Genomic DNA, 17,467 nt, shown 5'->3' with positions numbered 1-17,467 from the left:
TCTGCCTTCTCTCTGTCCTCTGTCACCAAGGCACCCATCTCATTCAGCAGCGGGCCTACACTGCCTCTGGTGTTAGCTTTTCTTGCAAGATACTTAAAGAAGCCCTTCCTGTTGTCCCTGAACTCCCTTGCAAGGTTGACTTCCAATGAGGCCTTAGCCTTCCTATTTGCCTCCCTACATCCTCTAACAAAAGTCCTATAATCCTCCCAAGTGGCCAGCCCCTCCTTCCATAATCCGTAGACTCTCTCCTTTCACCTGAGTTTGAAAAAGTCCAGTGCAGAGCCACGAGGATGATTGAAGGAATGGAACATCTGCTGTACAAGGAGAGACTGAGGGAGCTGGGGCTCTTTAGCTTAGAGGAGACTGAGAGGTGACCTCACCAATGTTTATAAATATATAAAGAGTGACTCCCAAGAGGATGGAGCCAGGCTCTTCTCAGTGGTGCCCCATGACAGGACAAGGGGCAATGGGTGGAAGTTGAGGCATAGGAAGTTTCATGTAAATATGAGGAAAAAACTTTCCCTATGAGGGTGACACAGAACTGTAACAGGCTGCCAGGGAGGTTGTGGAGTTTCCCTCTCTGGAGATATTCAAAACTCGCCTGGATGCGTTCCTGTGTAATCTGGTGTAGGTAGTCCTGCTCTGGCAAGGGGTTTGGACTGGATGATCTTTCAAGGTCTCTTCCAGCCCCTGAAATTCTGTGGTTGTGTGATACATCACAATTGGTCTAGACAGAAAAAGAGTTGGGATGGCAAATAGCTTCTTATTGTTGGAAGAAGGAGAGGGGCTGTACATGTCAGCTACTCTTTAGTTATGCTGATGTGAAAATCTGATGCAGCCTGCATCGTAGTGGGAGCAGTAGGGCTTAAGACAATACTTGTTATAAAACTTTAAAAGGTCAGACATTTCCAAGTACAGTTACAGAAAACTGTGTCCAGCCTTAGCACTGAAATGTCATTACATATTTGGAGACCAGTCTTCTACTGGTTCCCCATGTAACTTAGCCACATTTTCATTCTGGTATCCAACACTGCAAGGAAAGATTTTGAAACAGATGGCCCCGTGGTAAAGAACAACTTCCGACTAAGAAATAAAAATTAGCTGGAAGGCTGAACAAAGTCACTGAATAATCTCTACTTCTTCACCACTCTTTTCATATCTTGATGAAATAACATATTTACATCCCTCTGATAAAACAGAAAAAAGAATTTAAGGTTAAATTTATGTTGATACCTGGGAAAATAATCTCACCTGCATTTAGCCTTATAGGAGATAATAGCTAATAGATTAGCTAATCTATGCCACTTCTCTGGTTCCTGTTGTAGTCAACAGAAACATCCTTAGGAGGCAATTCTCCCCTAATTAGGTGTCTCAGATAGACAGGGAGAATTTATGCTTTGGAGTTTCTCCTGTCTCTCCACTGACAACAGATGGAGTCTAAAAAATCCTCTTCAACTACGTTTCATTCTCATATGGCTCAAGTTGAGAACCAAGAGTCCCAATAATTACGTGCTGTGGATTTAATGAGGAGTCTGAGCTGACTGTAGTCTTCCCACCTCAAACAGCACCAGCTACTACAGTCCACACTTTCATCTAATGTACATGGGGACGGCTATTAAGTCCCACACATCGGGGCAAGATGCTTCTCCCCATAAGTATGCACATTAAAAAGAAAAGTAATACAGATTTTTGCATTATAGCATTATTTTTCCCTCTTCTTTCCATCTGTACATTTGAAAGGCTTATACAAAAGATGGCAGATTGGGAAAATACAGGAAGAGATTTTTCTGTCCATCAAGCCCATCTATTTGGTGCTGCACATCACAACTTCCGCATTTGCAACATATGTAAGTAAACATAATTTATAGCAAGAAAGCAGAGGAAAATAAGAGCTAGGGGCAGAGACAGTAAATTTCTCCCTTCTTTTTCAATACTGAAAGAAAACTCCTACACATGCTGAGCAAACCAGCCTATCTGGGAGGCATCAGTACTGCAAAACTAAACTGACAAGATCTGGGGAAGATGCACACCGTTAAAGGAAACTTACGGGGCTATTCATTCTTTCATTTTTACCCCCTTCTTAACACTCAATAAGGGGAAAAATCTTTTGCTTCAATGTAGGAAAAGGGAAGTTCTGATGATACCTCAGAATTCTTTAATTCATCAGATAGTTCTCCAGGAAGTGGTAGGAAATTATGCATATAGAGCAGTAACAACTCCTGGGGTGGTAGTGTTGATCCTTAATATTACTACACAAAAAGGATACAAAATTATGCCCTGTATGCTCTCTTTACTATTTACATAGATAATGCATATGCATAAATAACAATTATAAGATTTTATTCTGTATCCTATTGTTTATATGCACTAGGCATTTTAAGTATTATTACTTCAATATTTATATGTATCTTAGAATAGATGCCAAGAGTAGCCTGGCAAATGAGCAAGAGAATTAGCATCCAGTTTTAAACACACTTTTCTTCAATGTGTATTGCATATTTTGAACTGTGGTTTTACAATATAGTGTTTTGGAAGGAGATTGTGCTTCAGGAACCATGCACTGAACTGTGGATAGGACTGAAGATTTTTACCCTACAAGTACACACAGGCAGGTCAGCAGGATACTGACAGAGACACACTTGTTAACTGAGAGCTTATGTGGAAAGCAAAGGGCTTTGGATAAACTCCAGAAAAACTAAGCTAGAGCTGGAGCACTATGGTAGTGATGGGAAGTTATTAAGAGTATTCAACACCAGGAAGCATGCAGAGGATTCCTCATACTGTAGCAGACACCTTGACCAGCTTGACTGGAAGAAATTCAGTCATATTCTTTGGACACAGAGATAGCTACTGTTAGTTGCCCACCTGCCACCTCAATTATGGAGACATCACAGTTCAAGTCAAAATTCAGAAGCTCCATGACAGTCTGCAAGAATTGCAGATGAGCCATTTGTAAGTGTTCCACAGCCATTAAATAATATTTTAAGTATCTTAACATTATTGATTAGAAATAGCCTGATTTTCCTTTTGGTAAGAGGTCCATACAAAACCATGTAGTTTAGGTGGAAATGAAAGTCTGATTTTATTTTCTCCTAGGGCATTCAGGCCATCAGCACATATGGCTTCATTTAATGACATTCAGCTATAATGATTCTGTATAATTACTGGCCTACATAATGCAGTTCTCTGGGGATGCTATGAGAAATCTGCACAATCATCAGGAAGGACTTTGGGAATGGGGGTGGAGAAGAAAAATAAAACCCAACCAGAAGCTCTTCTGTAAAAGTTAATCACTATAATTTACATTTTGCCACCAATTCTCAGGTACAAGTTCTTTTATGCACCATCAAATGATCTGAACACTAATTATCGCTCCTGTCTTCTACAGACACAAACACTCTAATTTGTGGTTATTTTCTTTTCTTTTGTCACTGAGTTATTACTGGGGACAAATTCCTTTTCTTCTTGCTCAGAAGCCCAACTCTAAAGATGTTACAGACATCCTGGCATCCTCAGGCAAAAGGTAAAAATGTGAGAAGCAACAAAGGATAATCATTCAGAAACTGATAGAGAAGCACACCAATTAGGCTGCTCATTTCTCATGAAAAGCAGCCTGTTCAGAATCATCCTTTAGTCTCCTCTCCTTTGCCTCCTTGAAGCAGGCAGGTTACATTTTGGAAGTGTCAGTTTAAGAAGCCTCCATCTCCAAGCTGTTGTGCCTCCACAGAGAGCTGTGAGAGAATTGGGAGCAAACAGCAGGATGTGAGGTTTCCTCAGGTCAGCACTGCTGTTCACTGTGCAACTATCAACCAAGGATTCCATGAGAAACAAACAGAAAGCTTTTTAGCCTAGACTGTTGGTTTTCTTTTTGTAAAGGCATCAAAAACATGTTCTTGTCTTTAAAAAAAAGAAAGAATGAAGAAGGAACCCAAGTCAGTCTCTTTTTATTCCAACAAAGTAAGTTATCTGGGTGCAAGGACTGCAGCATTTCTCAAGTATCATGCCCCATGTGTTCTACAAATTGCTACTACTCCTCTTTGTAAAGAACTGCACTTTCAACATCTGCTTTTTAAATGAAACTGGGGAAAAACCACAACTGTTCTCTCTAGCATAAAGTCTAGGAGGCCTTCATCTGGAAATTCCAGTAACAGCCTCAACAAACACATGCAGAGAATCATTTCAGTACCATCAGAGATGCATCATGTGAATTAAGCTAAATCAACCAGAGAAAACACCATGTTTGGAGACAGCGCTGTCAGCTAATAAATGAGACAACTTCCTAGATCTAAGTTTGCAATCAAGTTGCAAAGTATATCCATGGAAGATAAAGATGAGAGCTGTCAGAGAATGCCTATTAAATTTTCTTGGCTTTTCTACTGAACTAACCCTATTTGATGGTCCAAGGAGAGGAAACTAGAACCTCAAATGTACTAAGACGCTATTTCCATTAGCCAGACCTTTACAATAAAGCTTCCAAGAGTTTCATGTTAAGTTTTCCAGGTTTCAAGTCACTTCTGAAAAAATCCTTGCCCATGAAAATGCTACTGACAAATTCATTAAAATCAGCATTTTGTGTAAAAATCTCACATGTAATGCTAGCATTAGGTACCTTCAAACAAGTAGCACAGGGCTTGTGGTAAATTCTAATGAAAGTCTGAAAAAAATGCATACAAATATGCTTGTCATGAAAGGTATAAAACTGTAGATAACCACCATATAGATTTTTACCTGCAAGAAAGGGGCACATACTAACACTGCCCAAAATCAAAGTAAATCCCTCTGGACAGTGTTTTATACAGGCTTACTCAAGTCCTTCATGCATGCACAGCTACTGGAAATGCCAGTCTCCAAGACTTGGGTGGGATTTATACCAACTGAGTACAAGCTTTAGTCCCAAAAATGGCCAACCAAGAGAGGCAGAAAACCAAAACTGGACCACCATTAATAGATTGTTTAGTCAAAATCACCATGACAAAGTACATGGAGACCGTTCACCATATGACAGTCTCTATGACAACCCCCTATTTGCAGCTGCTCTATGAGAAGTTGCTAAACTGTCTAATCAGTATCTCATCTTGCATAAATGGAGCTTTGCTCTAAACAATTAATAAAAACACCTTCAGACTGCAGCCTGCAAGTATTTCAGCTCCATACGCATAACAGAGGCACCTTAAGGATAAAAATGCAACAGCTACGCTCCACTAGGCCAACGAGTGATGATGACCACAGATCTTCCCTGAAAGAGCTGTGTTTTTCAGGTTGCTAGTATGATGAGTATTTTTCAGAGAGCACATTGAAGGCTTCTTGGGAAATGAGTTATGAAAATAGTCTAAAATATTTTCTGCCTCTGACTAACTTTTAGAGTGACTTCAATCTGAGGTGCTCAAGCACATTACACACGTACTGGATATTGCCCATTTTACAAGTGGCAAGAGTGAGGGAGAGAGGGAAGGCGACTGTAACATGTCATACTCACAATCCTGCAGCAGAATGAGTGTAAAATCTACAAGCTAGCATCTGGAGCACCTCTCCTATGAGGACAGACCGAAGGAGTTGGGGCTCTTCAGTCTGGAGAAGAGAAGGCTCCAAGATGACCTCATTGTGGCCTTCCAGTATCTGAAGGGGGCCTACAAGAAGGCTGGGGAGGGACTTCTCAGGATATCAGGTAGTGATAGAACTAGGGGGAATGGAATGAAACTAGAGGTGAGGAGATCCAGGCTGGATGTGAGGAGGAGGTTCTTCACCATGAGAGTGGTGAAGCCCTGGAATGGGTCGTCCAGGGAGGTGGTTGAGGCCCCATCCCTGGAGGTGTTTAAACCCAGGCTGGATGAGGCTCTGGCCAGCCTGATGTAGTGTGGGGTGTCCCTGCCCATGGCAGGGGGGTTGGAACTAGATGATCCTTGTGGTCCCTTCCAACCCTGACTGATACTACGATAACTTGCTCTCACTATTGATCATACTGACTGCAAGCGGATTTCTAAAGAAAAAGACTGGGGGGAAAAACTGCAAAACATCTTAAGTTTGTACTTGCAAGACTAAAATAAACCCCCACATTAAACCATTAATGAAATCATAGTATCATAGAATCATTAAGGTTGGAAAAGACCCTTAAGATTGAGTCCAACCATAACCCAACTACCATGATCACTAAATAGTCTGCTCTCCTTCCTGATGAACAGCAGTTGTTACAAGATATTCCTTACGAACCCATCAGACATCTGTCTATATTACTTTAGTTCAGCAGCAGCATGGACCATGCTCTCAAAGACATTGTTTAGAGTTACAAGTGGTAGCAGATGCAAAGACTAAAGGTGGTCTTGATTTTCAAGCATTCTGCACAATGAGGTCTTTCAAAACACCATTTAACACAAGCAGAACCCTCTCTCTTCAACATCCACTTCTCACTTGTGGTGGATTAGAGAATGAGCATGGGAAAATGAGTGTGAAAGGGTCAGTGTCGTAAGGGCAAAATTACCTTGTATGAGAGACAGCATCACTAAGACTGTAAGCACTGTTCTCCCTTGTTAGAGGATTGGAGGCTGGTTGACTCTTGCTGTGAATATCCAGGCTCAGAGAAGACTCAGCCTTTCGGTCCATGTGGCTTTCTTTTTCTAATGTCCTGTCTGCAATGGAGACCACTTCACTGGAGCTATGCCACAGTGGTGCCACCTTCTCCTTTGTTAGCCCTGTTCGGGGAGATGTTGCTGCTCCCAGGGACGCAGTGCTGCCATGGCTAGGTCCGTAGGAAGTGGTATCTATGCCACTGTCAGCTGAAGTCCCTTGAAGGTAGTTGTAGCTGTTCAGCTCTGATTCGGTGCGCTCTCCACTGTCATACCATTTCTCATCACTGTGAGCACTGGAGGCATTGCTGGAGAGGGTATTGCTGCTGGAATGGCTGGAGTAGTGGCTGTCAGACTACAGAAGAAACGACAATCCAAAAAAAACCAACCACACTTGTAGGTTTATTTCAGGATTATGTCAGTAAAGAGGAGGAGGAAATAAGATGCAGAAGTCACCACTGCATGATAGGAGCTCTTCTACCTTGAGGTACTGGATAGAAACATTGAGGAGACAAACTCTAAACATGCCATTACAGCACGATGCACATGTCCTGAAGCTGTATTTTAACTATTCAGGGAAAGCCAGAGTTGTTTGTATTTTGACCCAAAATGCTTTACACTGTTTCCTTTCAAGCACAGTTCTGCCCAGCCCAGTTCAATGAAACTGGCTGACTATGTAGGGTTCAACTTGGTTTAAAGCTACTCTAACTAAAAACATCCTAAGTTTTGGACTCCAGAGTTTTAGAACATGAGAAATAACCAATACAAAGTGCACATTACTTTAACAATCCAATTGCCTACCTAAGTCTAAAGCAGGGCAAAATAACCACTGCTCTTCCTACCCCTTGGCAGTAGGGTACATTTCCTCTTTGGCAGTATGTTTTTAAATTGTCTCATCAAGGCATGCCAGCATCTGGCTGGTCTGTGTGTTCTGTCCTTGGTTACAGCTTGCTGTTAACAAAGAAACTCGATGCCCTCAATTCCATAGTGGGCACTGGTGGAATATCCCACTACAGGAAGAATTTCTTTCCATACATTATTGCTTAGTAGCTCACCTGCTTGGGGTACCAACATCCATCTGAATTCCTTCATTTTATTTTCTATCTACAGAATGTATCTAAGTTCTGATCATCTATAGTCAGAATGGAGGAGTTTTTCTGTAGGCAACAGACTTGTTTGGTGACCAGATGGCAGAGGAACCAGGGAAGGGATAGAAAGGAGACTTCAAACCACCTTCCCTGTTTGTCTGCCCTTCTGGGCAGAGATCCCAGTCAAATATAAAAAAAAACAGGTACTGCTTCTGTTTCCATAGAGGATGGCTTTATATTGAGAGCAAGAAGTCTCAGCATCCATGTTTCTTATTATACTAATGCGAGAACTGACAGGGAAAAAAGGAGGACTATTAAGTGACTTGATCTAGACTCCTAGTTGTCTCTAATTAAACTTGCTGCTCTTCATTAGGACTATATCATTCTCCCCCATCCACCTGTCCACATAATAAAGATTTACTTTAACAATGCCTAAATGAGAAGAATGCAAGCATTAACAGCTCCAGTACTGTACTTTGCACGCAGGCTAATGAGTTATGTATTACATCATTATATGGTCAAATACATCTCATGGAAAACAGGTCAATCTAAATATAAAAACCAGTTTGTGCTCCTAAGGTTGGGAAGATTGTTGGGGGGAGAGGGGTGTACATTGGTTTTCAGTTTTTGTTTTCTGGTTGTTGTTGCTTTGGGGTTTGTTATTTTTAATAATAAAGAAGTGTCATTATGAGTTAATAACCTAAAAGCAACACTGCCAGTCCTATTGAAATAAGAAACGCTGGCAAGCAGGAGCAAATAACAGGAACTAACCAAAGACTTTCTCACACCTAAATAAATGCAGTTAATACTTTCAGTACAATCATGCAACACAACTGTATTTTATCTGATTGTACAAATAAATTAAAACCCAAGTGACACAGCATATTGGGGAGAGTTTAAAGAGTGGGTTTTTTTTTGTCTGTTTGTTTTTCTCTTGACAAATAATTCTCAAGCTATTTTAAATGTATGAACATGACTGTATGGGAACATCTCTCTTTGTTTATGAACACCTCTTTCTGGAAATCAGGAAGCGGCAGTCTCCAAAAAGGTGTGAAAATCTTAACTCCAGAGAGCCAGGAATTTGCCATTTAGATCTTGAACATGAATAATCCAATGATTTTTAGTTTTTTTCATCAGGATTCCAGTGGACCTTTTAGACCAAGTCTTCCAACAGCGTGGAAAGGAATAAAATGGAGAAAATAGAAAACCAAAAGCAAGATCTGCAGCTTTCTGAGGGGTGCATTAAAAATATGTTAGTAAACTTTGTGTCTCACGTGTGAGGCCTGAAAATAGTGCTGTGGACTCCCACAGAACTTCTATTGAGCACAAGATAACAGACAAGAAGTTGCTATTCGACTGGCAGCAAACTTTATTAACTAAGAAATATTTCAGTAGGTTTTGCTTAGCTTCTGCAGGATTCAGGAATCAACAGGTTTGCTTTACTGCTTCCTCCATGAAGAGTTTTTTGTTCTTTTTTTTTTAAACTGGCACTCTAAACAGATCTTTGGACAACACTTTTGATATCAAGAGCTTGTGGAGTAAAAGCAAAACATTAAATAATTCCTTTTTTAGGATAACTTACATGACCCTGCTTATTTGGAGACAAGTGAACCACAGGATCCTGTCTCATCAGTCTTCCACTAGGGCTTTCTCTGAAGGATGGCAGTACCTTGGATACTGCTGGGAGATGGCAGGTTGGCTCTGTAACACAGCACACAATGATGTCCTGAAGAGTGCATGCAGTGCAACAAACTCAGAAAACACGTGACCTAATTTTACCCTGCAATTTTCCCCAAAACTACACCATCAGGCAAAACCTTTGGATACTTAATATGAAATCAATTCCCAGTAAAAAAAAAACATATGGTGAAAAAACAGAGATGAGTTTGTGAGGGCACACTCCTGCCTGGTGTACATCAGCAAGACTTCGAGAACAACCAGCAGCTGCCACCTCTCCAGCTTTTGTTAGAACAACCTGAAGGGTATCATTCCCCCCTTGTCCAACGGCAGTGCATCAGCATTAAAGCTGCAGAATGTTCATTTTCACAGTGTACTGACATTGTATCTCTATATGCATGTGGCCTGTGGACAAGAGATTAAAACGTTTCCCTGAAGATCCACAGTTTGTTCAATTGTATTCTGCGCAAGGCAGGACACTAACAAAAGTCTACAGTGATCACTCCAATTAACATATTTTTTCCAGTATAACTACTACACATATGTCTCCTCAAAGGGAAGGTGAGTTAAATAAACATTTTCTCAAAACCTTTGATAAAATCACAATATTTTCTTACAAATTGCTGGCCCTGAAAGTGGAAACTGCATCGCTGCACAAAAGCAGTTCTTACTAAACTAAACCTGACAAAAGTGGATGGAATTCAAATCACTCATCTCACATGGACACTCATAGGAGCGCTCTATACCAATTAAATGATTTTTTTCCCAAGGGATAACTATGGATGTCTAGAGGGTGCTCAGACACAGCCTGTAATTGCCTTCTCTGAGCGCAAGGTCAGTAGTTTCAAATTATCTCTCTCAGCTGTGCTTTTTTTTTTAGGTATATCATATCTCTGCTGTGGGTGAGCAACACTGCACTTCTAAAAATGCTGCTTTGAAGTAGGATATGTGCTTACGTACATCAGGTACTTCACAATACCCACAGTAACTGGAAGTGCTTTCCCCAGCACAGCTACAGTTTGCTCATCTTGATCTGCAGCATTACTACCTTTTTAAAAAGCAAATGAAAAAGCATTTTAAAAAAAGGAAAAGAAAAAAAAAAAACCAATCAGTTGGGATTCCCCCTGGCAAGTGTTGTTGGTGTACAAAGAACAAAAGTCTTCTGTAGCTAAAAACTGGCCAGGAAGGAGTAGGTGCGTGAATTCACAGCACCTGGTGCCTTATTTGCCTTGAGGCAGATTAGCCCAAGCACTTATTTGCCATCAAACCAAATTTTCACCTGGATTCACCAGGTTGGCAATGAAGTCTTCAGTCAGAGACGCAGCTTCCAACTGTGACTCCATGGCTGCAGGACAATGCACAAGAGAGAAAATACAGGGATGTCACTACGTGTTTCTCAGCCCTTGCCAAATGCTGGAGCCATCTCTTCTATCGCACAATTGTTGTTCCTGTTCTTTTAGGCCTTATTTATTTTGCTCATATGGTGACACCTGACACTGCAGAACAGAATTTGCTGGCAGCTCCACTCAGTGCCTGCACCAAGACCCAACTGTTGGTCTGCAAAAGAAATGCTGAGCAAAAGTTTAGTTTTACATGTGTCGTTACCATCACACAGCATCAAAACATATGTGATTAAAAATCGTTCTGTCAAGATGAGAACTGCAGATCTGTATAATCATAGCTTTTGAGTGTGAAGAATGAATGGGGGGAGTTGTGACGGAGGGACTAACAGATGGCTCAATAACAAGGCACAGCTCACTAAGGTTGTGAAGGTATGCGAACGAAGTATATGTTCTGACCTTGAGGTTGGCATTTGCCTTTACACTGCTGCTGATTTCAGTGAATCTTATTCTGTGTTTGAGACTAGCCCGTTTACATGGAGTAAAAGCTAGGGTGCAGTAAAATGGTAATCTATATGTGCCAGAGAAAGTACAGAATTGCTTCATCTATGGTAACAAAGTTAGAATATTGAGCATGGTCAGCCTGTTGGATCGATGCTGTATGTCAATAGGACATTTCCACTGGTGTCAATCTCGTTGGTATCCACGCAAGTCAAACCATAGCTGCCATGAAAATTCTATGCACAAAAACTTCAAATGAAGGCTTAACAGAGCAAATTCTCTGTACCCAGCTGTTTTATGCAGTTAATATGTTCCCTCAGCTGACAGCTTAATTGCCAAGTGCAATGAAAAATGTATACACTGGTGCAAGGCGATTACCAAGCTATAGATTTACTTCAATATTTAAACTTTAATTGCCTTTTTCTTTTTTTTTTTTTTCCATTTTGTACATGGTATTTTTATAGCTTCAATGATCAAACAATCAATTTGCATTTATATAGCACCGTTTGAAAGGGAGCATCACAAGCACTTTAGACAAACAAAGCAAAATTTAAACTAAGCCAAGCCACTGGGGAGCATAGGTGAGGTCAAACAAGTCCTCAGCAGCAAGACAAATGGGTAAGTGTTGTCTACCCAACCACTTCTAGAAGGGCAATGTTTCACAGTAAAAGCATTAAAAGCAGATTTAGTCCCACAATTGAATGAAGAACTGAAATCAGTTCATCCTCAGGTGATACTCACAGGTCTCAAGGAAACAGACTCCTAGTACATGCTCCAGACCTAATTATTCATCCTGATGAACAAGGTTAACTTTCAAAGACATTGAAATCACAGTGCTTAGGAGGGTTCTCTTTCTGCATAGAGAGGTATTGCCAAAGTCACCTTGCAGTTAGCACCACTTGCTCAGTGTAGAGAATTAATTACCTACCCATCTGGTCAGTGATACTATCCTCACTTCTTTGCCAGCTGGGTGTGGATTTGCCGCTACCACCCGTATCTGATTGCGTGTTCTGCCTGTCAATGGAAGCGGGGGATCTACGGCTAATTCCAAACCTGTTGTAACACCCCAAAAAAACAAAGCAGATCATGATATTAAATATGCATATAACTCACATAAGGAGAAAAGAGCACTTTCAAGCAGCTAGTGTCAAACAACAGGGCAAACCAATGTGTGGCACAGCTTGCAGGCTTTACAATGCTTTTCCCATTTAATTTTTGTGGCAGCTCTCAGGACCCATTTAGCACCTTCAATGCATAAGATTACTGTACACATTAATTTACTGAGCATCTTTGATCAAGAACATCTGGTTAGAGTACAGCCAGAAAAAACAGACCAAACATCCAGAAATAAAATTACTAGTTTTCATTTACACAGGTGTTTAAATGGAAAGGTGAACAGACCACGACATGGTTACAAATAGCTGACCACCATGAGTAAAAAGTCTGGAAAAAAGCCACATAAGGAGATGAAGTTGTGTTTATTGGGAAAAGGTATCAAGGATGGATCCTTTTAACTGGAAAAGCACAACTTCAAACTAGCCTAAGTCAGCATGAGGAAGTTTGTTAGGAAAATCCTATGAATCACAGCCTTTTTTCTGGGTTCTTAAGCAAAGGGTGCATAAGGTCACATCAAGGTGATGCAGACATATGCAAACAAGGTTAGATAATTTGGGACAATATTACACTGCCAAGTATTTTAAGTAATGGCTTATCAAGTTGACTATATAGGTTATGGATTCCCAGCATCTCAGGGTTATAAGTTCTGTAAATGACTATTTGATCATAAAATAATGCATGGACGAATTAAAAATGAAAACAGCTGTACGAAAGCAGCCACACGGACACCTATTGATGTAGAAGAAAGCACACAGAGCAAAAGGAAGACTGTTCAATAGACTTCGTAAATCCTGCTTAGTTAGATGGATTTCAGGAAGCTAAATAAAGACGTAGTAAACTCAAGGAGAACAATCTAATGACAAAGGTGAGAAACAGTGCTTCTGAACCATACAAAAGTCTACGTGCTTTATATGCCTAAAAACCTCTAAGAAAGAAATCTGTAATTCTGCATTATATATAAATTAAGTCCACAGTAACCATAGTTTGGTTCAGACTCAGCAGATCAATCGTTAAGAATTTGCCAACAGTAATGCATTTCTGAAGCTTTTTTTAAAGCAGACATACCCAGAAGGAATCAAAATTCCCCAAACTCTGCATGCACAGTTACACCCAAAAGAATTACAACAAGCTGACAGATTCTCTATATATCAAGGAGTTTCTGTAGCCCTAAGTGTCTGACATAAAAACAGAATATAAAATGCTCAGACTGTGCTTTACTAAGTACAGACTACCTCACATGACCTCCAGTGCAAAAGAGACATCTGCCCAACCATCAGAGCAAGCTCATTGTGCTTACTGCATGTGAAAGTTTATGTACTTGTTAACTCAAGTGAAGTCACCAAAGAAGAGCTGTATGACTCAGAACAGCAAGATCCCATTCCTATCCTTAAAGGCAAGCAGTTGGGACACTTCTGTGCATGCAGCACATCTCTAAAAGCCACATTTGGAAATGCAGGCTGCCTAAATTTTACCCAAACATGACCCCACTTCCATTCTGTTCACCACTGCCTGGTATAGCTAACGCATGGGTTGATGAATAAAGAAAACCCAGATACATCTGCCCTCTGAAGACAAACGATTCAAACTGAAATTGAGCAATGCTCTTCCTTCTCTATTCACAGACTAGTGAGGATTCAACTTAATCAAATACCTCAATTAAATGTGATGAATTCAATACCAACTCAACAGATGCATAAAAAGTCTAAGCACAGCATTTCAATGGCTGATTGATCTGAGGTGATGGCAAAGTGTTTTAGGAAGAACATATTTTCAGGATAAAATAACTAAAAGTTGATACTCAAGGCGGGGGGGGGAAATTCAAGAATTTTGGTGCAAAGATGATGTGCTGCATCCATTTTACTTTCATGCATTGTCCTCTTAGGTAAAGCCCATAATATTCATTTGTACAGAAGCAGCCAGCTCTCCAATTTGCATATTTTATATGATTTGACATAGTTTTAATGTTTTCTCAAGAACAGAGGTTGACAAAACCACCATGTTTCAAATCCTAATTCATTAAAACCACTGCTCTATTAATTGAGCAGCAAGATGTGTCTTTAGATTGTCTTTTTTATATTAAATGGACTGTTTAAAAGCAGGAATAATAAATGCAGGTGGTGCTATGTTCTATGCTGCTTAAATGAGAGCCCATTAGGGCACATAGGAATGAACCCCAGAAAACTCAAAGGAGAAATCAATCTCAGTTTCAAGAACAGTGAAATAGTTTCCATACACATTTTACATCTCTGCCATAAGAAAAAGAACTTGTTATTCCAGTGGTTTGGAAGTTCATTTTTACATTCTACAATCATTTATTGCATATACATACCTTCAGGTAAACATAGGATAAGTGTATGAAACTCACACATATGCATCAAGACAAATGTGGATATTCTTGAAGGCAGTGAAGTTTTGCCCATACCCATCTCAGGATACAGACCAAGAAGCTGGAAGAGGCAGCAGTGACTGCTCTACGAATGTCTGACAGAGGTTGGACTCACTCATGCTTCCAGTCATTTAGGTTTCACAAACTTTCAAATCTGTCATATCATGCCACAAGAAAGAAATGTACACACAAGTTATGTGATTGAGATTTCCAGCACTGGGAAGTCTCAGGGCCTAGTGTACACAGGCTGGACCAGAGGCTCACCTTGGGAAGACTACCTATGGGACATAGTGTCCCTTCTCCAGCCCAACCTTCTCTCCAGCATCTTGGCAATTAAATGCTAAAAACATCTCTCCCCTATTTTAAGAAGATACATGGGTTGATTGCTGACCTGCTCTACCCTCAAACATCACTACAGAGTTGCCCTGAATCTGGTCTCTTGGACAAATCTCAGCAGAATGTGTATGTGGAACTACAATGATTTGTAGTAACAGACATTGCTTTGCCTACTGAGGCAAGGGGAAGTTTCCTTCAAAATTACATTTTTCACACTTTCCACTTGGACTGATAGAAAATCTCTGGAAATTCCTGGGTAAATGTGACTTGAGTGTGCAAGAATACTATGGAAGACAAAATGCTTCTCCTCTAAGAATAGCACATAATAGGTGAACAACTGGAGTTTAGTAAGTGACTTTCTTAAAAAAGCATCCAATAAGGAACATGTAAAGTCATTATTCCTTTTAAACAGTGTTTCTTTGCTCAGAATGGAAACTTCAACCCCAAAAAGACTACACACACCAGGTTTCTAGGACACACCTCTTTGCTGAGCTTCCAAACTGCTCAAAGAAAGCTGCACTGAATGTATTAACTTACAAGATAGTGAAGGGTTGGGATAGATGCTGCTGTGCTCTGAGGCCAATAATGTCCTTTCCAACCCAAATCATTCTATGAATCTGTGAAAACAAAAATCTCAGCACCTGTGAAAATCCCTTCCTACTCAAGCAGTTGTCTTTGTGAGGTCTAGGGACATATGGCAGCAGTACCTTTTTTGTAGAGCAAATGATGTAGTTAGAAAAATTAAGACAAGATATGGAGAGCACAAGCTGCTCTTCAGAATTCAAGGCAACACACAAGCACTGCTGGCAGGAATGAGCCAGGAAGTGTGCAGGCTGTTAAGAGGTTAAGTGCCTTTTCCAGCCGCAGAGCTCTGGACACACTTCTATTTAGTTTCCTTACAGCAAAGCTTAATGAGTTCAGAGAAAATCTGCAAGGAAAAGAACAGGGAGGACAAGTCTCTGGAAAAAAGCAGCAGCCCATTCTATAACACATGGTTGGAACAGCATTCTCTGGGCTGACACAAATCAGCGTTCTCTTACTGGCACCAAAATGGTGAAAGACAGTGCCTTGTGTTAAGCAGCTCCTGACAGCAGTCTTTAATCTTACTAATAGTAGATTTATATATATTTTTTTTAATAGAGAAAAAGACATCTCTACTTTATAAAGACCCAAACCAGAATGAATTACACGCAATGACCTCCAATGTACTCAAGAAGACTTCAGATGGAAGCTTTGCAGTGTGAGCTATCATCAGTTTGGCCCCTTTATCTTCTCTATAGGAAGTAATTTGGAACGTGGTAGACAGCTTTCCTGCTGCCAATTACTTTTTTCTCTACTTGGAGATGCTTGATTTATTGCTCCTTTCAGTGAGCTCTGAAAATGATGCAGATTTAATTTCTTTATCTGCAAGTTTCCCCTTACATTGACATTGAATCACTTCAGAGAGTTTGAAGATTTCTAGAAACTTGGAAGAAGAGTGCCTTGAAACAGGATGGCTGTGAATACCTGAAAAGGTTGCTAGCTGTGGATTACTTGGCACTTTTGTGCTTACACACCTGAAGTCTTAGCTGCACTCAACACTACTCGCTTCAACCATTAGCACAGACTGCAAAGTCCCCAAACTATAACTTATTTTATGTTAGAATCTAAACCTGTGAAATGAAACCATTTGCAACATGAAAACAGTACCTTTAATGAAGAGTTTTACATACATAAAGGTTCCTTCATATAGTAACCCGAGCAGTTGTAGACTAGGATCGGAGAAAGTGGTTAGGTCATAAAGAGAAAAGGTGAAAGCAAGAGGTTTTTAAAACTGATTTTCTCAAGAAGCAGGACAGTGACATTTGAAAACAAACACATTTTAATGCATGTAAACAGCAGCTGACGGGAGGCTGTATGAGCACTCCTTTAGTCTAACGTATGTTACAACAAATGGAACAGAGAACAAAAAGCCTGCCTAAGAAGAGTATGAAAAAGGTCTGGTGCCTACCCTTCTGGCATAGATTTTTGTCTGTATGTGCCCCCACCAGAGCCAGTATCACTGGAGGATGATAAGTTGCTTGGAGAATTACGGCACTGCTGCGATCTTGCTAAGGCAATGGATGAAACTGTGACGTAGACATCGGAACCAGGAGACAACCTATGCAGAGCAAAGGAACCAGTTGGATCAGCAATACTGAACAGTGCAAAGCATGATGGACAACATCGTGCCAATTGTCACATCAGCAAAGAACAATATATCAGGGAGACAGCAGAAATTAAGTCAATTGTAGGATCAGATGTTTTCCCCTTATTAATCTGTTAGAAACCATGGAAAATCAACTCTGAAAAGCAGGATGCCAGGGAGCAAATGGAAAGAGGCAAGTGTGGGAGGAAAATCTCACCACACACTAGGACAGCATCCCAGTTTCTGAAGTCCCATTAGTTTTTACAGATTCCTGGTAAGGGATAATGAAGCACAAC

General features: G+C 40.4%; 1 protein-coding gene across 5 annotated transcripts in view; it reads right to left on the bottom strand.

Moving 5' to 3' along the window:
• The window catches only part of SIPA1L1 (signal induced proliferation associated 1 like 1), a 239,752-nt gene that overhangs the window by 14,318 nt on the left and 207,967 nt on the right, over window positions 1–17,467 (bottom strand). For all 5 annotated transcript variants that reach the window (XM_068162142.1, XM_068162144.1, XM_068162141.1 and 2 more), the window contains 4 exons: window positions 16,995–17,144; window positions 12,095–12,219; window positions 9,231–9,349; window positions 6,476–6,915 (listed from right to left, as the gene is read on the bottom strand). In XM_068162142.1, coding sequence (XP_068018243.1) covers window positions 6,476–6,915; window positions 9,231–9,349; window positions 12,095–12,219; window positions 16,995–17,144 — 834 coding nt within the window. The remainder of the gene's footprint in view (window positions 1–6,475; window positions 6,916–9,230; window positions 9,350–12,094; window positions 12,220–16,994; window positions 17,145–17,467) is intronic.

The sequence above is a fragment of the Melanerpes formicivorus genome, unplaced genomic scaffold (genome assembly GCF_026170545.1).
Source record: "Melanerpes formicivorus ecotype bairdi unplaced genomic scaffold, bMelFor1.0.p_v2 SCAF_62, whole genome shotgun sequence".
Taxonomy (NCBI): domain Eukaryota; kingdom Metazoa; phylum Chordata; class Aves; order Piciformes; family Picidae; genus Melanerpes; species Melanerpes formicivorus.
Note: the sequence above shows the minus strand (reverse complement) of the source record. Positions and strands in the feature narration are given on the sequence as shown.